The 26,366-nt window shown below is 29.3% G+C and overlaps 1 protein-coding gene across 1 annotated transcript in view; it reads left to right on the top strand.

Moving 5' to 3' along the window:
* LOC101240139 (codanin-1) overlaps positions 1-25,540 on the top strand; it is a 32,857-nt gene extending 7,317 nt beyond the window's left edge. Inside the window, exons 5-15 of the mRNA XM_065805126.1 lie at positions 2,385-2,521; positions 4,150-4,538; positions 4,754-6,501; positions 6,665-6,735; positions 6,814-6,887; positions 7,167-7,256; positions 15,636-15,672; positions 16,125-16,207; positions 21,221-21,284; positions 24,833-24,905; positions 25,000-25,540. Of these exons, the coding sequence (XP_065661198.1) occupies positions 2,420-2,521; positions 4,150-4,538; positions 4,754-6,501; positions 6,665-6,735; positions 6,814-6,887; positions 7,167-7,256; positions 15,636-15,672; positions 16,125-16,207; positions 21,221-21,284; positions 24,833-24,905; positions 25,000-25,136 (2,868 nt within the window). The 5' untranslated portion in view covers positions 2,385-2,419 and the 3' untranslated portion in view covers positions 25,137-25,540. The remainder of the gene's footprint in view (positions 1-2,384; positions 2,522-4,149; positions 4,539-4,753; positions 6,502-6,664; positions 6,736-6,813; positions 6,888-7,166; positions 7,257-15,635; positions 15,673-16,124; positions 16,208-21,220; positions 21,285-24,832; positions 24,906-24,999) is intronic.
* The last annotated feature ends 826 nt before the right edge of the window (positions 25,541-26,366 follow it).

Below are 26,366 nucleotides of genomic sequence, written 5' to 3'. Positions count from 1 at the left end.
GATTCAAGATTGCTGCCCCATCCCAAATCCTCAGTAGATGTAGTGGCCCTCCTTTGAAGCAGCATGCTATAAGATAGTTACTGTATGTACTGAAGCTCCTGACAACAGGCTATTTCAGTGTGACATCATAGTGCTTATTTAAACACATTTATAGTTGTGTATATATACACTCAGCGAAATTTCTATCGTTCCATATAAATATTGCAGATTTTATGTGGAAGTTATTTATGAAACTAACCACAAAAATTATATTTATTAGACCTATTGCGAACAAATGCGTTTATGACAATTTTATGTGTTTCTGAAACAATTGTAACTAAATTTTCTAGAATGTTTTTAAAATCCGGTATACATACACACGAAATTTCCATAGTTCCTTCAGTTTGTTTTGAACACTTAATAAGAATTGATTGAAGTTTGAGTAAAATTTTGATTTGTTTGTTCTATATGGAAGTTTTGTGTATTTTTAATTAACATTTGCTATTTAATTATTACAATGCCATACGGAAGGGTGTTAAATGAGGAAGAAAAAGTAAAAATTATTGCTTATAAGGATATAGGTTTGTCCAATTAACAAATTGTAAAAAAAATCAAAAGGTCTAATCATGCAGTGAATAATTTTATAAACTTAGATGAAAATTACTATAAAAATCACCCAAAGGGCGGAAATAATAAATAACCAGAAGACGACATTCTTACATTTTGCATTTGGCATCATCCAAAGTATGAACAGCAAGACAAATAAGGACTGAACTAGAATTTGTGACCACAGGAGATGTCAAATTTTGTCCAAATCAGAACAATTCCAGTGGCAAAAAATGATCACAAAACCTCCATTAACTAAAAAACATAAAAGTGCAAAATTTGAGTTTGCCAAGAACCACATGACATGGGATGCAGAATGGAAAAAAGATTTTTTTTTCTGAGGAAAAAAAAAGATAGTATTGCTATGAGTTGTAACTTTGGAGGAGGTACAGTTATGATGTGGGCTGCATTTTGTTTCCACAGCAAAGTTCCAATATGTTTTATTACAACAAAAATGAATTCAAGAAATTACGAAGATCTTTAAAAGGATGTTTTAATGTTTAGTGTTAATATTTAATGTTTTTAATCGAGTTTAGTAAAGGTTTTTAATGTTTAGTGTTTACCTATTGAGGATTGGATTTTCCAACCAGATAATGTTGCGATTCACACAGCACAAAGTGTAAAACAGTTGTTCCAGGAAAAAGATATACAAGTTTCGGATTGGCTATCACGTTCACCCGACTTGAACCCTATTGAAAATTTATAGGAAATATTGGCACGAACTATATATAAAAATTATCGACAATATAATACAATTCAAAAACTTAAAACTTCTATTCAACAAGCATGAAACGATATTTCAAAAGTTTGTTTGGAAAGTCTTAAAAAAGTCATAAAAAGTATGAAAGACCGAATCTCCAAATTGATTTATGCGGTAGTGGTGTAGTGGTAGAGCGCTCGTTTCATAAGCGAGAGGTTCCGAGTTCAATTCCCACCACGTCCCTGGTAGTACCGCGCTCAACTTGTTTCTCCGCACAACAGCCTTGTTTTTCAGGTTTTTGTTTCATAATTATAGAGTCGGGATAGTAAGTAGCCTCCTCATCTGTAGTGGACTTCTTGGCCTTGGGGAGGTGAATTACAAAAAAAAAAAAAAATCAGTATAAAACTAAAGTATTTAAAAAATTATTATTCAAAACAAAAATTATGAAGGTTAACTTTTGATGGAACTATAAAAATTTCGCATGTTTTTCAAAATATTTCTAGCTTTTAGTTTTTTACGAAATAAATTAATAAATATTTTGTATTAAAGTATTATTTGCATATTTATTTATTCCTAATAATTCTTGTAATAAATAAAAAAAAATTCAAATGCTTAGAGAATTCATTTATATGTACAAATTGTAAGTGGAACCATAGAAATTTTGCTGAGTACATATATATATATATATATATATATATATATATATATATATATATATATATATATATATATATATATATATATATATATATATATATATATATATATATATATATATATGCATATATATATATATATATTTATTGTTATGTAAAATATTTTTATAAATATAAAACATTAAAGAAACATAAGTGCCTTGTATAATACCTATAATATCATCACAAATTCAAAATTGAAGTTACTTAATACCCAATTTTATACTTATTATTTCATACTTTTGTACTTAAATAAATGATTCACACCTTTATTTAAAAGCCTAATATGTAATGGTTTAATAATTTAAAGCTCTGTAAAAATCAGTTAGTCATTACAAAAGAGTGTACTTGTTTCTGTTTTTATCTTCTGATTATAATGTTTTAGTTATATATTTTTTATTTAGATAAGGAATATAATTTTGTGTGAAACAAAGAATGGATGAAACAAAGAATGGCTGAAAACATTCTTTCTGCTGTTCTTAGTGGGGAAATTGATGTTGCTTATGTTTGCAATGCCATTAAAAACAGAACTCCAGTTGTTGTACGTTTTTTAAAACCTTATAGAATAATAACAAGACCAAATTTTTATATTATTTAACATAACAAGGAAACATGTTAAAAATCTAATTGCTAACAATTTATTGAGTACTTGATATACATAAATTTAAAAATATGCGACTTTTTTAAATAAATACTTCTTTTGCTATATTTAAAAAAATAATAAATTCTTTTTATGATTATTTTAAATTTTGTTATATAATATATATTATTAATAAGTTAGAAAATAAGTGTTTTGTGTTTCATACATTTTTAAAATCTAAACTTATAAAATAATATCGCATATTTAAATTATTCTTGTTTAGTTTAGTTTTATTTTATAGCATATCTCAAAAAAGAGAATCTTTTGTTTGGTTGTGGGTTATTAGAAAAATAATGACAGTAGTGCAGAATTAAAAATTAAATGGCCTTTTTTGAAAATAACTCAAATTTTTATGAAAATGAGTTAAGAAGTTAAGCACACTACTTGGTTCGGTCATTTTGAAAAACAATGTGAATAGCAAGTTTAAATCAGTGTCTGAGATTAATAAAAGATGTAAAATGTCAGGTCTTACGATTTCAAGGCCATAAATATTTATGTGAATGATATGTGTATAAACTTTTTCTTCTTAAAATGAATCTGTGTTCATTCTGAACATCTTTTTGATTTTCTTTGTTTTTAATAAAATTCTCCATGATATAAATTTTTTTTTAAGAGCTATTTTCATATTTTTCTATGGACTTTCATTGCTCAGTCTAGTTTTATATTTCTCTGTGGGTTTTCATTGCTCAATCTAGTTCAAGCAACTCAGATTCCTGTATTAAATATAAAAAAATTATGTTATATTTTTTATTTATATAAATTAATTGTTTTAATTTTTAAATTAGCTATTGTCCTTGTGTTGAAATTATATAGAAATATTTCATAGACCTGACTCATAAATTATTAAGATATTTATATATAAATAAGATAGATAATAATCCTTTTCTTTTTTATGTTCCCCTGATGTATTGTTAAAAAAAATTGGTGTCAAGTTTACCACAAATATAGCTCACTTTAGCTTGTTCAAGTTTTTCTCCCTGACAATTAAAGCAATGAAAAGACATTTTTTTAACTCTGCAATTCTTGTATATATCTTGTCAACTGACATCTCTCTTGTTCCATTTGACATAAGGTAGAAAAGAAAGATAATTTTTGATTGTGTATATATCTATTTACTACTGTAGGTTCAAGTCTGCTCAGTTTTGAAATATTTCTCAAAATTTTGTTTTTGAGATGAAAATTCTCTCAGCTTTTGATAATTTGTTGTTTTGCTGATACTAAAACAAAAATTTATTTTTCAATCAAATTTTTGGTAAATGGGTTGAATTTGTTTAGAAATTTTTAATTTAGAAATTTACAAACAAATTAATGATTGCCAAAGTTTAATGATTATTGAAGCATTTTAAAGCTTTTGTATCATATTTTGTATCATATTTTGCTGGTTTTTATTTTTAAGATCTTATTAAATTTATTTAAAAAGTTTTTAATTGAATTTTTTTTTTACTTATTTATGTTTTATTTTTGTATAAATTATATCTACGTAATTAGCAGTCTATTTGAATTGCATTTATTCTTTTTTTTTTATTTAGTCTAATGGCTTTTCTGCATCGTCATCTGAGTTTATTGAGTATTTTCTTGCTTACCTTCATGAAAAGGCATCTCCATCTAACCATATTCATTATCAGTCACCAAAGAGAATAGTTGAGAAAAATATAGATAAGAATGAATCTAAAGTATTACCACAAAATAGAAGCAAGAAAAAATGTGTTCAAAGCTTAAATTATTCTTCTCCTATGAAGGTCGGTTCAACAAGTCCTTCACAGATTTCATCTAATTTTTTTGGAGTGTCCCCTATTAAGTCTAATGATAGTTCTGATAAAAAGAAATATTCCAGAAGAAATAGTTTTGAACTTTCTAATTTTGATGATTTTCCATCTATCTCAATGACAAAATTGGCAAAACAAGTAAAGCCAAAAGGGTTAGTTTTGTTTAAGTTTTTTTTGTTTTTATGCAAAAGTTGTTGACATTTATATTTAGGTATTTGTACTTTCATTTTTTGCTTTTTATTTTTTATTTTATTCAGGCTTTTTTTTTTGTTTATTTACAATTATTACATTTATTATTTACATAGTATTCATGTTTATTATCATTTACTAAATAAATATTTTAATTTTTTTAATATTACATTTTTAGTCCTCGTAGAATTACAACAACACCTGTTGCAGTAGGAAACTCTTCTTCACCAGAACTTGTGAACTCTACATGTTTTGATACTAGTAACTCCTTAGCAGTTGTTGATGAATCCATGAACAAGCTTTTTATTGATAATAAGCGTTTTTCAAGGACTTCAACTCTACTCCAATCAGTAACCAACTCTGAGGTAAATAAAGAGTTCTCCAAATGTTTTTTGTTGCCACCTGAGCTATCAGAAAAGGATGTACATAACACATGGGCATTAAACATTGTTGTGGAGCTTTATATATTTGTATGTTCACAAAATCTTGTGACCAATTTTACTCTTGAGTTTTTTTTTCTATTTTCAACTCTTACAATTCAAACAAAGCAAAGCAAGTTTTCTTTTCCATTTGATAATTTAGCTGGGTGTGTTTACTTTGCTGTAAATAGCCTTTGTAGGTTAAAGAGCTTACTAGTCCATTTCGATATAAAAACACTGCAGTTGTTAGCTGAAAATACACGAGTGCATGCTTTTGCTAGTTATGACTTTTTAAAGTATTTACAAGAAAATATTGATTCCGATAATAATATCTCTATTGACTACAGCTCACATTTTTTGCAATTATCTGCAACTGGGATTCCTTTTCAAGTTGATTCTGAAAAAAGAACATCTTTTAAAAGTGATAAGCATTTTTATTCATTTTCTAAGCAACGTGATGCATTTTATGGTTTGGTAAGAGAATGGCAAGAGAAACACAGTAATCCTGATTTTAACTTAGAGAAATTAATTAATAGTAGAGTATCTCAAATTATGATTTGTGACAATGAACTCAATACTTATTATGAGTTTGCTAAACTCTTCATCGCCCAGTTTTTAGAAATGTGCAGAGATACTGTTGGTAGTAAACACTTTGAAATAGACACCTCAGATAGTACATTGTTAGAGTTAAAGAAGCGGTATCCAGAAAAGTTTAAAAGCTTGCAAGATAGATTAACTCAACCATTGCTTACGTCAAATCCTTGCCCAACTCCTAGTTTTTCTTTGGCGGAATTATTTTTTTACAAATTTGTTCAAATTGTTGACAGTTTTTGTTTTAACAAATATTTACTCCATATTTTGTTTGCACATATTACAGATTTGAATAGGAAATCATTTGGTATAGAAAAACATTCGAATGTGCTTTTTGAATCTGACTATGCAAAGCGTTTATGGCAAGATATACAAGTTGTTATTTTGGAATTACGACTACTGGCAAAGTTTTTGGGATTAATAGTGTTCTTACCATATAAAAATGTTTCATATGATAACTTGGACTGTTTTCAAAATCGTGATACTGTTACAGAATCATTTAAACTTGAAAACTTTATTGAAGAAGCGTATAACAACCATCATTTGCTTATTACTGTACCTTGGGTTGTGGAATTTTTTAGTATGGCTGATAGGTATGCTTTTCAGCTTGGGAAGTATCAAACTCCTCTTCGTTATTTGTTTGAACTCTACTGCAGTCAAAATATGCTTATTTTCAATGATGCATTTAGTTTACTGAATTTGGCACTTCTATTACATCTTGGCTGGCTTTTTGAACAGCCACATGTAACCATAAAGATTGAGAATGTATCGTTGTTCAATTCTACCTCAAATAATTTTGGAATTGATGATTTTGTTTTGGTAGACAAAAACTTTCTCTATGCACTTTGTCCATTCTTAAGCCATACAAAAAAACCTCTTCTTGATTTTTCAAATGGAAATCGTAATACAACAAAATGTAGTTTATTATTTTCATATTTTTTTTTTTTTTTTTTTTTTTTTTTTTTTGTATTTCTTTTGTTAAAATGTTTTTTTGCATGTAGCGTTTTCTAGTCAGAGTCTACTTATTATTTAGTTCTTGTCTTAATAATTGTTTATTTTTGTTTTAATTTATTACCAAGGCTCATTCAGAAAAATCACCCCTATTAGAACAAATATTTTTGTTGGATTAGATGTCATTAAAAATTTGAAGGTCAGTAAAAATATTTGATTATAAGCAATAAAATAACTTCTGTAAAATTCTTTCAATCAAAAAATCTGATTTAATTAGAACCAACTTCTGGACAGCTTTTTTCGATACTCGTCAAAAAGGACAAAAGAATGCCTTATGTTTGTTACTGACAGGTAAAAAGTAATAACGTTTTGCTTTTTGTTTTGTTTTTTATTACTGATAGATAAAAGCGAATAACAATTTTGTTTTTTGTTACTGATAGTTAAAAAGGAGTTTCAATTTTGTTATTGTAGCACAATCTTTATTTTTGTGTCATACTTTTATTTGAATAAATTTTGCTATAGTTATATTTTTTTAATTTATTGCTTCTATATTGCATATTTATTGTTTAAAAGTTTTAATCTTTAGTTTTTCCTAAATATTTAAATTTTGTCTCTTTTTCTTTTATTTAGACACTTTACAAATATAAAGCACTACATTACTGAAGATTTAATACCTTACTGTTGCGAAGAAGTTGTTAACAATATTAAAAATGATTTTATGTAAGTTACATTAGTTATAGTCAGGTTGAGATGTTTCACTGCTGTTGTATTTTTTTAAGAAGCGGACAATAAATTTATTAAGGTGCTAATAGGCTAGAATGGAGGTATAGAAAAGATCTCTGATTTTTGCAGTGTATTGCAAACGTTAATGGTCTTTTCCCATGCTAGAATTTCTTGCTAATATCATATCAGTGTTAATTTATACATAATAAATTAATATTATAAAATGGTTTTAAATTATTTGAATTAAGTTATTTATTTTTATTTTTTATTAAAGTTAAGTTTTATTTGAGCTTTAGAATGGTCTAAATAGATGAACACAAAATCAAAATATTGCAATTGTCTTATTTGGAGCTCAATCTAATGGGGAAATGATATACTTTTAAAAAATGTCAATTTGTTATTTAATATAAAAATTTACTAAAATCTTTTTTTGATTTAAGCTTGGGCAAAGTTTTTCTATCATTTATTCTTGCTCTCACAAAAACCAAAATATTTGGAAACCAAATATGCCCAGATTTAAATTCCCCAACCTCAATTAACTAATTGAAAAACCATCAGGACATCCCAGGACCACTGTTGACCACCCCTAATATGACCACCTGTACGGTTATGACCACCTCCAGAGACCAAATATGCCCGGATTTGAATTCCTTGATCTCAATTACCTATATTTAGACGTACGACATGTCCCATCTAGTTAAAAACTATTGGTATATTCCAGGACCACTCTTGACCATCCCTAAAATGACCATTTGAGCAGTCATGACCACTCCTGAAGGCTGAATATGCCCAAATTTGAATTCGCTGACCGCAATTACCTATATTTAGACATACAACGTGTCTATCTAATTGAAAGGGCCTCCCTTGACCACCCCTAAAATGACCATTTGAAGTCATGATCGCTTCTAAAGATTGAATATGCCCAGATTTGAATTCTGTGACTGCAATTACCTATATTTAAACATACAACATGTCCCATCTAATTTAAAAACCATTGAAACATTATTTGACCACCCTTGACAACCCCTAAAATTATCACTTGTGTGATCATGACCACTTTAAATCTAAAATGGAGCCTGAAAATGAATTCCTTGGCCCCAAAAGCCTTTATAAACATGTATCATATGTCTATATTTAACCCATAAATACTTTTGCCATTTTAAACTCTGGCCCACTGTGCACTGTGCACACATCTGATATTTCCTTCTCCCGATCTATTACCTCTTTAATTAATAAAACAATACAAAAAAAGCAAAACCTTTTTTTGTGACCTTACATCTCACGTCCTGTAAAAATTATATGTAACATGACCAAAAAAGTCTGTTGTTGCCCTTTTGAGGGGACAAAGCATATACTTTGTTAGGACACTTGGGGATCTAAAATATAAAAAGTTTAAATTTTCTATTGACATCCAAGCCGGAAATTATATTCGAATTTGATGAATAAAGTTACTGCTTTTTTAAATATTTGACAAATGTATTTGAGCCTCCATCATCAAATACATCAGTTTTTAGTATATAATGAATAAAACAAAAGTTGTAGCTAATAAAAAATTAGATAATTTGCTTTTTATAAACATTTCACAAACATTTATAAATGTTGAATTGAATCACTAAATATAAATAAACCTAAAATAGGAATATTTAAAAAGTTACAACAAAATACCAGCAAATGTGCTAAATTACCATTTTTGGGATTTTTTTCTGGGAAACACCACTGTCTTCAAATTAACCCATAATGTGATATGTGTATGGTATAAATTGTTGAGATTTTGTATCTAAAAAATTAAAAAGGCCTACAATAGCCAAGACACATGATGAATTTCACGAATGTGTGTGTTTCCTTTGCATGAAGAAAAGTGACTAAAAACTGACCTTCAAAAAACATATTGCAGACCATTGGCCAACACATAGACTTTATCGATGCAAGAACACCGAACACCTCTTGGAATTTGCATGAAATGCAGATTTCTTTTGAGCAATCATGACAAAGGTGACAAAAGCACTCCTCTTCCAGCTCGATATGATTTTAAGTTTATCACAATCAAACCACTGACAAGGATAAGTCTTGCATGTGATTGTCTCTTTTGCAGCATTGGACAACTCCAACTGAATCAGCCTCATCCATTGCAAGTTGCCAGCCAACCCAGCACTTCCACAGGTCCATCCACACCAGCTGCATCTGTCGTGTAACAGTGTGTCAAATGCCTCACAGTTTTTCATCGTGGATACTCATACAATTGTACACCTAGAACCAGACATGCAAATTTGCAAAAACTTGTTCAGACTGAAGCTCTTAGAGCCAAACAAATCCTCTCCTGGTGGAACAAATCCTCTCCTGGTGGAACAATCCGACTCTAGATCAAGGAGGAAAACGTCTGTCTGTACAACAAGGTAAAAAATTGGCTTTTTTTTTTATAGAAAATAAGTATATAGCTATAGGCAAAGTATTACTACTGTATTTTCCTTTATTTTGGTTTATCTCTGCACCAGCCACCACTTCCAGAAACCTTGACTACAGCTGGTCTTGTGCAAGTGCAATTAAGTACTGGCTTATCAAATTTAAAAATGTGACAGCTGGCCTCTACACTGAAATAAGTTGGTGCAGGTGTAGTTGTTGAGCCTTACTTTTGCCAAAAGTTTGCTGACAGGCAAAAGCCTTGATGATGTTTTCACCATTTCCTCAATAATATCCTTTGAAAAAACTGATACAGAAGCTGCCGCAAGACAAGTTGTGCATTGTATTGATGTAGAAGACCTTTGTTTAAAGATTGTTTCAGAGAGGGAAGTTTCTGCCAACCGCACTGTGAAACTTGGCCTGGATGGAGGAGGTTTTTTGAAAATGAGTGTGTGCATCATTGATCACAACAAAGAAACAGAGCCCCGAGCAGAAAACATTGCGACTTACATCAAGGACTGTTGCCAGAGTCACTGGAGTTAAGTGTTTACTCTTGGTTGCAATTGTTAAAGATGTTGCAGAAACTTACTTCAATCTAAAAAGACTGTTTGATCTCATTTGAGCAAACAAGCTCCAATTGATTATCAGCACTGATCTTAAACTTGCCAATATCATATGTGGCATTCAAGCACAGCAGCAAGCATCCTTACTGCTGGTGTGAAGCTGAATCAGGCTAACTCAGTGACATTAGAGCCTTGAGGAGCATTGGATCTCTTAAAGACAATCAAGCATTTGTCAGGAAGGAAGAAAATTCAAAGGATTTCAAAAACTCAGTTTAACCCCCCCCCTCCTTTTTCTTGATTTGCCAGATGATCAACTGATTTTGGAACTAATTCCTCCAATGGAATTGCACTTGCTTCTTGGGGTTGTGAACCATTTATTCAAGAGCCTTTGTCAAGTTTGGCCAGGAGCAAGTCAGTGTCTGTTCTTTGGATTGCCATTCAGCCCTACCATGTTGGTCATTTTGCCTGGAATGACTGCCACAAGTTGCTGAAAAACAGATATTCCAGCGTCTTGCTGAAGCTCATTGTGCACTCCAGGCTTTCAGTTTCATAGAAACATTTTGAAATGAGGTGGGATCTACCTGCTTTGGAAACTTCCTTAATCCCAGCTACAAAAAAAAAATTGATCAGTTCAAAGAGTCGTTCATGAAACTGCAAATTTCAGTAACGCCCAAAGTGTACACAGTCTTTTTTCATATGCCACATTTCATCAGCATTTATGGACAAAGTCTTGGAGTTTAAAATGAACAGGCAACAGAGGCTTTACATGCCAATTTCAAGGTGTGCTGGGAAAGATACAAGAGACAGCTAAGCCACCCTGAGTATGGTCATAATTTGCTCAAGCGTGTTCTCGACTACAATTGCAAGCACTTGTAAAGAAGGATAAAAAGTCAGCTCTTGCTTAATAACCACAAAGCCATCAAGAAGTCATTAAATTATTATTATTTAGAAGTATTATGTAGAAAAGCTTTGGAAAATTTTGTATATCAATTTGTCTCCGAGTGAAATTGTTTATGTGCCTTGTGTTTCTTTTGTAATTTATTTTGTTGGAATTATTAAAATCCTTTTGGAAAATTGAATTTCAGCAAGCATGTTTTTTTTCAAGGTTTAAGTGAAATATTGCTCATAGGTATACTTGAGAGAGGCATATATACATTCGTCAAATATTTAAAAAAGTAGTAATTTTATTCATCAAATTCAAAGTGAAATTTCCGTATTGGATGTCAGTAAAAGATTTAAATTTTTTATGTTTTAGGTACCCAAGGGTATACTTTGTCCCTTCAAAAGGGCAACAACCGACTTTTTTGGTCATGTTACATATGATTTTTACAGGGTGTGAGCTGAGTCTCCGAGCTGCAAGGTTTTCATTAAATCTTTAATTTAAGTGGTAAATCTTCTTGATTCTTCATCTGAGCTCGATAAAAGAATTGAGTTCAGGGATTCCAAGTGTGCAAATTAAGCTCCATTTTGAATGTTTTGTGTGGCAATATTTTGAGTATTGGCAATATAACAGAGAGCTGCATTTGTCCACATTGTTTTGAGAAATTTTGGGGGAATTTCAATCAAAGGTTCCAGCTGTTCTAGAGGCTCAAATGTTTCAGTTTGTTTTATATCATTAACTTTAGATAGTCTTACTAATAGGGTCAGTGAAACCATACTTTGAATTTATTTGACTATCTTGTTCAACAGTTACATGGTAATTCCTCTATTTACCTCAATGGTAATTCATTGTATTGATTTACCTTTGAAGTAATGGCCTCAATGGTAATTTGTTACAACGCAGCATACAAATGAACCTGATTAATTTCCTCTCAATTAATTGTTCCAAATTTGACAGCAAAACTCAATCTTTTCCTGTTATGCAATTTATCAAATCCTAACTTATGACTTCTTAGGACCCATGGATTCTCCTTGGAATCATCCAATAGCAAATGCTACTTCTTTGGCTGCTTTTCTTGGTAGTATGGCTTTAGCAGGAGTGTAAAGAGTAGGATATCTTACATCAGGCTCACAGGTCACAGTTATTTTTTCTTCCTTAATAGTCCTCATGTGAAAGTTAATTGTTTGATGGTTCCTTTCCAACACTAAAGTTGAGTCTTTCTTCCATCAATAAACAAATCTTTAATAGTTTCTTTATCAATTATTCTTTCTTCAGACATTCTTACTCCCATAATTTCATTATTGCTTCCCTTGCTATCCTTACTTTCATAGGGTCAACTGCTAAATAGTACATATCAGTTGTCAAATATATTCATACTTCAATAAGGTCTAAAAAAAAAGGATGTAACTACAGTTGACGCTGCTGCTGGTGAAGTATTGTATCTTATTGAAATTTCTGCAGTATGGCTAATTAATGTATAGTTGTTTTTTCTAATTATTGTTTTGAAGTGGATTTTCCAAAATCTTTTCCTCATTTAAATCTGAATCATCCTCAAAGAAACATTCATCAGCATTGTCATTTTCTGTCTTTTTTTTTTTTTTTTCTATTTCTAATTTCTTCTCTTCTCCAGACTTCCTCTTCATTTTTTTTTTTCTCTAGAGAAATCTAACTAGCGGTCTTTTTGATATCATTTAGGTACTTTGAAAATTCTTTTTTTTTAAACCTTGCATTTTATAATTTTTTTTGATACAAGTACACTCAATACTTGATCACAACAAGAATAATTTTTCAAACAATACTTGTTACATAATACAATTTCACACTTGCAACATGTGATGTTTAACAACTGATCCAGTTTTGATTCTCAAGAAGGCACTTGTGTCTTAAAAGCTTTTCCATGTACTATATTTTTGATTGTGTTCCAGGATATTTCAATTTTCTCCATCAAAGTTTTCCTTTTAACTATCACTAGAGGTTTAAAAAGAGCATTGACTTTCATGCAATTCTGAAAAACAATGTCAGCTAGTAGCCGAGAGAGGTCTCTCTAATATATTCCTTTTAAGAAAATTATAGAGAATCTTAAAAATAACTTTATACAGTTTTAGATTTCAATGATTTAAAAAGTATGACCTTCCCCCCCCCCCCTCCCTTCCTTTGCATTTATGTCTAAATTAACAATTTTTATCTTCTTGTTTTAATTTTTATTTTCTATATTAGGTATGTGAATGTTCAATCAATAAACATAAAAATTGTTTTTAGGTTATAAGCTTCATTTCTTTGTTCTATGAAATTACATCATGTGATGTAAATTTCATTGTTATCCATTTATTTGTTTAATATCAATTTTTATGTATTTTTGAAAACAGTCGTCATTTCGTCATAGTTGTCATAGTTAGTAATTTTTTAAAAATCATCATAACTTTTCAAGCTTTATTCATCACTAACCCAATATCTTTGTTTGTAATTATTATGTCCTCAATTAAGTGATTTTCCACTATAAAGCAACTTTCATATTCATCAGTATCACTATCTTATTCACAGTTTTCACTAAATTTACATTCACTTTCCAAACTTTCTATGGCATCATCAACTTTCTTTACTAATTGTCTCTGTAGACAGGTTGATGTTGATGTGTTATATAAAACTGATGTAATACCCAGCTGAATATCGTGAGCAAAGCATAGGTGTTGATTGATCTGTGGTGGTTTTTCCAATTTTTTTTATTAGGCTTGCGCCATCTATCATCATGCATACAATACTATTTTTTAGAGCTGGCATTGTTCCTACAATCCTCACTAAACTTAGATTCCAAATATTATCTTTACTCTGTAAGTTTATATTCAATAACAGGTACTTCAAATTGATGTCCACTCATCAAATAAAATTGAAAATTTAGTTCCACTGTTAATTTTTTGTAGCAATTCGTTTCTTATAGCATCTTATATATAGCTGAAGAAATCTAGTACCATTTTTTTAAAAATATAAGTAGATTTAGGTATGTTGGCAACCTCATAGCCAGCCCAGGATGATATCAATGGAAGTGCATTTTAAGTTGAAAGATATATTCTATCTTTAGCTGTTAACTTTGTAAGCCCTTCGGATTTTCTTCTTTATTTATGTTTGATTAAAAATATGAATTGATTTTTTTTACTCTGCGGTTCTTCTTTCATTCTTTTCAATTTATTTTATGCAACTGAAGTAGATGCGTATGAGGAAATTTTGTTGATCTGCCAGTAGTTTTCATTATTTTTTTTTGCAATAGCTTACTTCACACAGTCACTTTCTTTTTTGCACAGAAAATGTTTCCATATAGGGGTTTTGCTGTTTAACTCTATGAAATTCGACATAGTATCCTAATTTGATAAATCAAAGAAAATATAAGAACTCATTTAACATTTCAACTTTCTTATAAAAGTTTAAAGTTCCTTAAATTCAAATAAATCTATTAATACAAAAATACAATATAATTAAATCAACATAAATCAATTATTGGTTTTATTATTATTATTATTAATATTATTATTATTGTTATTATTACTATTACTATTATTATTATTATTATTATTATTATTATTATTATTATTATTATTATTATTATTATTATTATTGTTACTACTACTTTGTAACTTTGTAATTACTATAATTTCTTTATAGTTTTTTTACTGTTTTCTAATAAACATGTTAGTAATTGTTACAATATATTAGATTGATTGGTTAAACATACTAAAACTTACAAATCGATAATGAAAATGTTGAAATTTAGTTCATTTATGAATATGTTGAAATTTAGTTCATTTATGAATAACTAAATTTCATACTGGATTAATACTTTTGTTTTATTTGACCCAATTTAAAAGTGTGCATTGTAATTTTTTAAATCTCCTGATCCCAGGATATTTCTAAAATAATCCAGGAGATTTTAGGTTTTTAAGGTTATAAGAGATTTCAGGATCTGGGATTGCAAACCATTTATTATCCTTGAATTTAAGATCGTGGTGCTGTTCCAAATGGTTATGATCCTAAAAAATGGAATACCATGTCTATAAGAAACCATGTTATGTTTTTCATTTTTTAGCCTCTCAGTACTATATTTAATGTTGACATGAGTAATATGTGAAGCATTGAAGTAAGTAATGAAACATCTGAAACTGATATATTGTTGATCAATTGTCTTGCACTTTTTTTATTTACAGCTTTTCTGCTTTTTTTTAATACAAGGTCATTTTCTTGTGGTTGAGGGCAAGTAAAATTGTAGAATAAATATAAATAGCAAGTAAAATGAGAATCTTAGTTGTTGTTATCATTTGAAAATAATAGAATTTATTTGAGTCTCTTATCTCGCTGTCAACTTTTTTTTCTCCACAAATGAACTTAGTTTTAGATTCAACAAATGTTTAATTTACTTTTTTATTTTATAAATATTTTATTTGCTATTTTTCTTATTAATTTGTAAAGAAACTTAAGTTTAATGATAATTTTTTTTTTATATACGATATATTATATATAAATTTAATAAATGATAATTTTTGTTTTAAGATTGGATACAGAAGTTACTGAGCTCGACAGTTTAAAGGTTATTTTACCAATATTTTTTTAATCCTTTATTTTTGTAAACTGTATACTTGTATCCTTTGCAATCTAGAATCTCTTGTAATCTGTTTAGTATCTGATACAATCTTTTTTTTTTTATCTCTTACAAGCTTACCACTTATGACCATTATTTTTTACGGTCTATTACAATCTATATAAGTATAAAGAAAATCATAGAATTACTTTATAATCAAACTATAATGGATGACTGAAATTAATTTTTTTTTTTTTAATTATATTTCTCTGAGTAAACTCATTTTTTAAAAAGTAAATTAAGTTTTTAAGTTTTTATTTTAAGTAAATTTTCTATTAATTTTATGATTGATAGTTTCAAATTAATTATTATTATTTTTGGCACATACTTCTATATCAAAGTTCATTAAAAAAATGTTATTGTTATCATATTAAATATTATAAGTTCAATATTATTTATAGCTTCTTAACTCAGCTATTTACTATAAATATCTCGAGGAAGGAAAGCAGCTTGTTGCTCTAAAGTGTGACTCTTATCTAAAAAGGTGAAAATCTTTTTTTATAGGATGATGATGATGAAAGTAATTATGATGCTGCTGTTGATTATTATTATTATTATTATTATGGGTAAAATAAAAGTTCATACTTATTAGGCTTATTTAGTAAAATTTTATTTCAAAAAATATTCATATAAATATTTTTTTTTAAAGTGGTTTCTTTTGCGTTTGTAGCCAACCTAGTACTAATTTATGTGATGCAACTAAATACAAAATTACTATTGTTGTGATGTTTCTAAATAGTTAATCAAAAAATAACTTTCAGCTCATATTATTCTTCGTTGTAATGCTTGACATCATTGGGTGTCTAAGAGAAGTTTGATCCGTCTTTTTTTTTATCTTCCAAGTGATTTTTTTAATACTTAAGATTTAATGCGTCTATGTTCTAGAAAAGTGATTTGCTACAAATAGTTTACTTTTGTTGATGTTCTCATTATAAAAGTTTGATGTAAATAATAATCTGTTGCTATTCAAGCCATTTTGAAGTTTTTGAAAATTAAAATTTCTTGTTAATTTTATTTAAAAGAAATTAGTTTCATTCAAGTGGGATTTTTTTTTTTTTTTTTTTTGTTATTCACCTCCTCAAGGCCGAGAAGGCCACTACAGATGAGGAGGCTACTTAATAGTGGTTATAACCCTCTCTCAACTCTATAACTCCGAAACACGAACCTCGACGTACAAGGCCGCTGCGCGGAGAAACAAGTTGAGCGCGGTACTACCAGGGACGTGGTGGGGATCAAACTTGGAACCTCTCGCTTATGAAGCGAGCGCTTTACCACTACACCACTACCGCATAATTTTTTTACCATTACACCACTTACCGCATTTACTTTTTCTAAAATGTGTTTATACTATAAACTTTTTTTGAAGATTTTTAGTTTATCATCTTTAATAGATGTTTTAAACTGAAAAAGTTATTTAATTGAAAATATTAGTATTATAAATAGTGATGTGCCGTGTACCTGATTTGGACCCGGTATTTCGGCTGTTTTGTCAGGTATCCAGAATCTGCCATTTTGTTTCAGTACCTGGCACCAAGAAAAATTTAAATTAATTAGACATTTAAAAGAAATTTTAATTAAATTTAAATTAAATTAAATTTAAATTAGACATTTAAAAGAAATTTTTAATAAACAGTAACCTTAAGTGCTGTAACTATTTGTTGAAGTGTTACTTTAAAAAGTCAAAGTATTATTAATAGGATTGCTTTTTATTTAAACTTCAACTAATAAATGTTCTTGATAAAAGTAAGAGTGGAGTTGATAACCACAAAGCCTTATTTATTCAATTTAGACGTGTCTTAAAGCTCTTGATGTTTTTGGCATTAAGGATGTCAGACGGCGGTGAAAATATAGTTGTTTATTAAAAAAAACTTGGTATATTTAGTAAACTTCATTAGTGAAAATTATTCAGTGTTATTTTGTGAAAACAATTCAGTGCTAGAGATTTCACTAGCTTTTATTCCCAACTTTTTAAAATAGATCTGCTGCCGGGTGCCCGAACTCGGACCCAGTAATTCCTTTTGGGTACCCAGAATCAGGGACTTGGCATAAACAGGTTCTAGCACACCTCTAATTATAAAATATTGTTTTATAATTAGAGGTTATTATTTTATAATTTTATATAATTTTTAAAGTTATAAACTGTTATCAGTGTTATTTATTAGTTAATATTGATAATATTTTATACCAAATTATTTTTTTAATTGTTAATTAATGCTAAAACATTCATACTGAAAATAAAAGGTTCTGTCTTTTATACAAAAATTAAAAGGTTTTGTATAAAAAGCTGCATAAAATAACAATAATGCAATATTGCAAAGTTGTTTTATATTACAACAAACTGAACATAGAATTGAAGTCAAAAAAATTAAAATTGAGTCAAAAAAAATTAAAATCTTAAGAAAATTATAATTTTATAAATATAAATTATAATAGGTCTTTGAGTTTTTAACAAATTTCTAATATCTCAACTTTTAGTATCTTATTTTGAGTCAAACAACTTACTCTTTGACAATTAATACAGATTTCGTTTCTCATGTTCTACTGCTGACTTGTTAACTGTTGTAACAAAAAATTTAACATGGGTTAAATAGATGATTCTACTATTGGACAGAAGTGGTGAGGCAAGGGTTGTAACTCTTGATAAATCAAAAGCTTTTGATAAGGTTTTTTTGTGCTGGTTTTCTCCATAATCTTGTTTCATATAGTGTACCTGGGAAAAAATTTTCAAATTATTGAGTAAGGTTGCCTTGCTTTATTGTGCCTGCTATTTCCTTATGTCCAATTCCATTTTCTTATTCCTAAAATCTCTTATCCATCCATGTATAGAATAATATTGTTGTATTTGGGCTGGTTTTTCTAATGATTCTCTTTCTCTTCTAGCAAAGTCCAAAAATGTATTGTATATGCAGTTGTATCAGCTCTAGTTACCAAGTTTAAGCCTCTCATTGGGACAAAGGCTTAAACTTGGCAAGATTGCATCTCTTTCTTTCTTCTACAAATACTATCATGGTCACTGCTTAAGCAAGCTGTCATCAGCTAAAATTTTCTGTGACTCGTATTCAGTAAACTTGCATTCTTTTTCTGTATCTTATACTTTAAACTCTAAAGATTTTTATTCATTTAGTTTTTTTCCTTGCACATAATAATGTTGCAAATATCAAAGTTCTCTCTCGACTTTATATTTTCCTCACAAAATTTTTTAAGTCTTCTGTCAACTGTTTTGCCTTTTAACAATATTCTTTGTTTTCTAGTAGCTCCTGTTTTAAATAATGATTGCTTGCAATCTATGTTGGGTGTAAGTATGAAAAGATCATAATTTTTAAGTTAAAAATTAAAAAAAAAAGAAACGATCTTTTAGTTTACTTAGAAAAATTCGAAGTGATGTCGATATTGATGCATCTAAATCTATAACAGATTTGTTGCAAAAAAACTTGTATTATATGGTTGCATGCTTCTATATTAAAGTATAAATATATTGATAACAAATATATTGGTGAAGATTCGGATAATAGTCTTAATAAGTGTTGTTGTTTTTAAAAGTTTTATGAAGCTGAAAATTAGATGCTGAAGATTAGAAGCTGAAGATTCGATGGTTATCTAACTAAAAAACTAAAATAAAATTTTAACTCATGGTTCAAAAAGTGGTTTTGTAGAGTAATTTTTAAGATTTACATAGCAGCACATTTTTTTTTTTTTTTTAAGATTTTACTTCACTAAGAATGAATTTTTGAGTATCAAATATAGGTTTTGTATTATTATGAATATTTTTACAATAATTTACAAAAAAAAATCCTACAGGTTCTGTAAGGAAAAGCAAAGTAAAAGAATTTTAAATTTTTAAAAGATAAAGTTAAGTAAAAGAATTTAAGAAAGGCAAACAATCTATAGTGCTAATTAAAAAATAATTTCTATAATTGTTTAATAGCTAACAAAAAATACAAGCTTTCTATTTTCATTGGAGAGTTATAGGATTTCTTTGCAATATGTAAGGTCATTTTCAGTAGTTGGTTTGTCAATGATTTTATTTTTCAATTAACACATCGCTCAATAAGTCCGTAGGATGACATATAGATGGCAACACAAATACCGAATCCGTATTGTTTTTAGAAAGTACCAACCTTCAAACGATATCTGTCAAAGTTTCATGACAATCGGACCATTACCAAGTTAGTGTGTGAACGATTGAATCAACTTTTGTGAATTGAAAAAAATGGAAAAATCAGAATTTCGTGTGCTCATTAAGCATTGCTTTTTGATGGGAAAAAACACGGTGCAGACCAAACAATGGCTTGATAAGTGTTATTCGGACTCCTCTCCATCGAGGCAAATGGTTGAAAAGTGGTTTGCTGACTTTAAACGTGGTCGTACAAACACCGATGATGCTGAACGCTCCGGTCGCCCAAATTCGGCAGTTACTGAGGAAAACATCAAAAAAATCCATAAAATCGTCTTATCCGACCGCAAATTGAAATTGAAGGAGATTGCCGAGGCCATAAAGATATCAGAAGGCAGTGTGTTTACAATATTACACAAACATTTGGGTATGAGAAAGCTTTGTTCGAAATGGGTGCCGCGTTTGCTAACACCGGACCAAAAACAACAACGAATCGATGATTCTGAAGCATGTCTGGCACTATTTCACCGAGATAAAAAGGATTTTTTGCGTTGCTACGTCACAATGGATGAAACATGGATCCACCATTTCACTCCTGAGTCAAATCGACAGTCGGCTGAGTGGACACCAGCGGGTGAAAGCCGCCCAAAGCGCCCAAAGGCTCAAACTTCTGCTGGCAAGGTTATGGCCTCCATATTTTGGGATAGCCATGGTATATTGTTCATTGATTATCTTGAGAAAGGTAAAACGATCAACAGCGAATATTACATGGCATTATTGGAACGATTGAAGGCTGTAATTGACGAAAAGCGACCGCACATGAAGAAGAAAGAAATTCTCTTTCATCAAGACAATGCACCGTGTCACAAGTCAATGAAAACAATGGTAAAAATGAATGAATTACACTTCGAATTGTTGCCCCATCCACCATACTCGCCTGATTTGGCCCCCAGCGATTATTGGCTGTTCTCAGATCTCAAAAGGATGCTCCAGGGAAAGAGATTTGGATCGAATGAGGAGGTCATCGCCGAAACTGAAGCATATTTTGAAGGAAAAGATAAATCGTTCTACAAACATGGTATCGAAAAGTTAGAGAAGCGCTGGAATGACTGTATCGCCTTAAAAGGAGACTATGTTGATGAATAAAATCAAATTATGTCAAAATGTTGTTGTTTTATTAGCTATCCTACGGACTTATTGAGCGATGTGTTAATTATTTTGGTTTTGTTATTATTATGTTTAAACTAACAAAAGCATATACTTGATATTAAAAACAATACACTTTTTGCCATACTCACTTTTAATTTAAATTTTTTTTGGTACATTTTTCTAGGTAGATAGGAAATTTATAAACATTTAATATTACATTGTCATTTTTTTTAGATTTCTGAAAGAAAAAGCTACAAATAGTATCGAGTCACTTTTTCCAGAATCTATCAATGTACAGGTATGGGTTATGTTTTATTTTAGGTATCAAATTGTTTTACAACTTGTTGATTTAAAAATTTTTTTTTTAAATGTTAACAGTTGAGATCTCTTGCAAATGCTCAAATAATTTTTTGTCTTTATTTTTATAATTTTTGTAAGTCTTCATTTGTTAATGTGGTTGAAACTTACTGTGCTTTAATAATTTTTGTGGTTATAGGGTAATAATACAATTGACTCATCTAAGAATTGCAGAATTTTGATTAAATTTTACTCAATTTTAGTTGTCTCATTTATAATTTGACTATTTGACTCAATTAAGACTCAATTAATAATTTGACTCATTTGGCTCAATTAAGAATGGCAAAGTTTAAATATATTGGAGCTTTATGTAATACTATTTTTTGGTCCTTTAGACAAAAAAATTTCATTTGGCTTTTTTCAAGATGAGTATTAAACTTTTGTCACTATTTTATATGTTCACCACCTTGAGCATGTTTGTTTGTTTTTTACACTAGGGCAGGGTAGTTCTCTTTTTTTCTAAATTAAGTAATGACAAATGCTCAGGGAGCATTTGTTTTTAAATAAATAAAATAAATAATGCAAGATTATTTTTGTCTTGGCGATTTCCAACTAAAGTTTAAGAGTGTTATTTTTTTAATTTTAAAAGGAAGTTATCTTATATTAAGCAGAACAAGTAAACAAGTGACAAGTTTATTTTTTGTGAAAGACTCAATTTTTTATGAAAACTAAGGTATAAAAGAAATATTTTCCAAAATATTTCTTAAATACTAGTTAAATATCTTTTTTTGTTAAATATTTTTTTTTACCCTTTACAAAAGTAAATAAAATCATTTAATCAGTTTTTAATGAGAAATCACTTAACTAATATTTTCTTTTTACCTATGATTTTATCCATAAAGAATTTAATTGATGTTATGCTTTATACACAAATAAGATTTTTATTTCAGTTTCTGTTGTTTTTGATATTTTTATTTGGTATTTCTAAATTTTTGTATTGTTTACGTTGAAGATTACGTTTAAGTGATAGCCACATTTGTTTTCACATTTTTTGAAATCCTACCATATTGAATCTTTTATTTGTTGCTATTATTACTTTATTCTGATATATTTTAATTATTCTGATGTGTTGAATTAAATCAAATGTTGAGTCTAGTAAGCGACCAGGGTTAAAATTTGACCAAGTTTGACAAAAATATTTGGTCAAGTTTGATAAGAAATAGCCAGGGCCGGGTTTGTGACCGAGGATGCATTAACAATGATACGTCCTAAAGTTGTTTTTTTTTATTCAAACTTTATGTTATATTTTATATATATGCATGTATACTTTTATGTAAACATCATCATGATCAACATGATCATCATAATCATTGTCCTCATCATCATTATTTATCATCAGTATCATCATCATCATCATCATCATCATCATCATCATCAAGCTTTAGTCAGATAATGATAATGATGAAAAATTTTTCAGTTTTTATCTCAAGTATCTTCTTTCATCAACTAAAACTCATACAATAAGTAACACACTCTTTCCAAGTTTTCTAACTTCTACCACTACCATTTTCTCCTGAAGCTGCTACCTCTTTACATGGTGATATCCAAATTACTTTAATCTTCTCTCACAAATGTTGTTCGATACAACATTTTTTCTAATCTCTGCCTAAGATTATTGCTCGTTTTCTTGTCTTGTTAGAGTCATATCACACATCCTTCTGATCATCATCTTCTCTTTTGGCAATTTCTACACCGTATAAATACTAAAGTTATGTATGCATAAATGTGCATCTTACCTCCTGGATCTTAACCTCTTGGATCCAAGAAGCTATGGAATCTTTTATTCCTCTTCAGTTTTAAGTCAAGCCTCATCTACTCAACATTTTTTACCATTTTGAGCACTTGCTCTATTAAACCATCATCATTTTTTGATCTTTTTACAAGAACATCTCTTTTGAGAATAAATGTCCTTGTTGCAAGAAGCCAATTTAAAAAGGTCTTGTCTGATGTTAACCTATGTTATTCTCAGTTTACTAAATTTAGTATTTTATCTCAGGTGTTAGGTTCTAAAAACTTTTAGAAAATCTTCAACAGCATCATTACTTAAAGTAAGTGTAATGTTTAATCTCTAACTCATGGGTCTGATCTTATTACTTCTCCCCAGAATAAGGCAGAGCTATTTGCAAAGAACCTTTCTTCTAATTTGACTCTTAATGACTCTTTTGACTCGGAATGGCAGGAAGAGTATGGCCATTAGATAATGGTCATACTCTTCCTGCCATGGTTAAACAGTTTAATAATTAAGCCATTGTTAGACACCCAAATCACTCAGGTTTCCAATGCTAAAATTAATTCTCAATTAAACTCTTCTACAGCTTGTGGTTCAAACTATTTATCAAAGTTTTACAAAAGTGTTAGCTATTAATAAGTTGTTCCTATTTTTAAAAACTCTTGAAAACACTCTGAATTCTCCAACTATCCTACAATTAGTTTTCACTCTATTATTAGTTTCTTTTTTATATAAATTTTGAGTTTATTAAATCATTTCTTTTTAAGTGCAGTATTAAAGTTATTCTTAAAGCCCTACACTTTTCTTCATTTCCAGTAACTGTAAGGGTATTGCGAGGTTCCCTTACAGTTATAATTAGGTTATCTTTGCTCCTGTATTGTTTCTTATCTACAATAACAGTTTTCCTTAAAATTTTACATCTAAAGTGGGTCTATTTGCTGACAAATCAACTTTATACTCTTTTCTTGACAAAAGGTATTCACTTTTTGATCGCTAAGAACAAGCAGCCGGTTTTCAATCTGATCTCTCTTCTGTAACAGCCTGGGGCTTGCAGTGGCTTATGGATTTTAACTCCAACAAAACTCAATTACTGCTAACAACTATTGCAATATTGTTGACATTCTTATATATTGGTCAATAACAATCCTATCATTTCAGACAAGGTTCAAAAGCACATTGTAAATGTAGATAAACCTGCTTTATTTGCCAAGTTCTCTCTTCCTTTTTTTCTACAAATAATATCATGGTAAATACTATCATGCTCAAATGAGCTATCATCTCTAGTTCGATCAACCAAAACTCATTGTCGCTTAGCTTCTTATTCAGAAAGTCGCATCGTTTTACTGTATCTGTCCCTTCATGCTATAAAACTTTTAATCCAGTTTTTTTCCTTGCCATCAACAAAAAAACTCTTACCTATTTTCATATTTTCCTGCCTCATACAACCTACAACTCTCTAACCTTATCCTCTATTTTATAGTAACTCATAACTTAATAGTGGTTGCTTGCAACCTTGTTGGAGGCGAATGAGTTTAAATATGTATAAATATATGCCAGTATTTGATAAATACTAAGTGTATGCATAAATTTATAATATATAAAGTGTTATAAATTTTTTTTAACCTTCGGCTATCAACTACTATAATTTTTACGAGGCAGGGTTTGCAAAAAATTCTGATTTTTAGCCGTGGTCGAGGCCCCGGTCATTCACTAGTTAAATCTAAAAAAAGGTTTTTAAGTTACATTAACTTTGTTTTTAGTTTGTACATGTTGCTGGAAAAGTAGTCACTCACAATGTTTGCTTAAAGGTTCAAGAATGGTTAACAGTAAACAGTGAGTATGCTTTCAGCTTTATTTAGCAACATTTAATTGTATGTAATTTAGAGTGAGAGAGTTTTTAGAATACTTTTAATATTTTTTTTTATAGAACAAATATATTTACATGGTGTAGAAATACTTTATAATCGCTATTTAAAAAACCTCATCAAGAATAACACACAACAGTACAACAGTTCTCTTTTCAATGATTTTTCTACTGGCTCAGATAGTTCTTTATTTTGCTAGTTTTTATTTTAAACTATTGTGTAGGTTTTTATTCTAAATATTAGATAGTAAATTACCTAATATTATAAAAATGAAATAGTATATTTATTTATTCAATTCTGCTATTAATAGGAATGATTTTAGTTCCATAAATTTTTTCAAGCTAAGTATTATTTTTAATCTTTCTGTTTGTTTTTTTTTGGTCCAGTTTTTAAACTTTCTGGTTTGTCTAGTCCTGGTTTTAAAATCTGTTTTGAAGAGTTTCAAAGCTATTTTATGCATTTTTTTACTAAGCAAAACACTTGTTGAATCTTCTTTTTTTTATGTTATTATTTTGCCGTGTATTTTTAGTATTTCTCATTTTATAAATTTCTTTAATGGTTTTAAAGTCTGTTTTACAGTAAAGATTTCTTTAATGGTTTTAATGTTTGCTTTTTGTTAAAAATTTCTATACATTTATATATATTTTTCATTAGTAGATGTAAAAAACAAAATATTTAATACTTAATATGCTTAAATCAGTAGCGTAGCGACAAAAAAGGGCATCCCCGTAAAGCTTCACTACTGGCCCTAATTTTGACATAAAAACTAGTATGTAATCGTAGTATAATAAAAATCTAATGAAAGTATTTTATTCTTCATAGCTGCAAACTGGTCTATATCTTTTAAATTTAATTAAGCTGCTGATTCTGTTTCAATTACTTAAAGGCTTAGCGCAAAAATAGTCTTGCACCATCGCTGTCCATAAAGGTGATTTAATTCTTTTTAATAATCTGAAAGATCTTTTTGTGGTTGCCACGCTAACGAGTAAGGGGTCATTCATATATTACGTACGCAAAAATCTCCAGATTTGAACCCCTCCCCTCCCTCTGATGCACCTCGTACATTTTTACACTCCCTCATCCATGCGTGCATACGCTTTGGTTGGAATCCCCCCCCCCCCTCTTATACGTTTCATATTCTCGGTGGTCTAACCCTCTCTCCCTTGGCCATCTTTATACTAACAGGCTGTGTAAACGAACAAATTGTGCGATAAACTGAGGGCCAGTGTTAAGCAGAAGTTAAAGCGAGAAGTTGAGTATATATTCTTCCTGAAGAGTTAGAGTGATAGAAACTTTTTTTCCAAGGCAATCTTTATACTAACAGTATATTGTACAAGATAAAAACTTATCGATTGTTCTAAATATGTTATTTATATTTATAGTTGTTATTAATTTTACATAATGCCAAGGAAATAATGTGTAATTAGTT

The sequence above is a fragment of the Hydra vulgaris genome, chromosome 09 (assembly GCF_038396675.1).
Source record: "Hydra vulgaris chromosome 09, alternate assembly HydraT2T_AEP".
Classification (NCBI taxonomy): domain Eukaryota; kingdom Metazoa; phylum Cnidaria; class Hydrozoa; order Anthoathecata; family Hydridae; genus Hydra; species Hydra vulgaris.
Note: the sequence above shows the minus strand (reverse complement) of the source record. Positions and strands in the feature narration are given on the sequence as shown.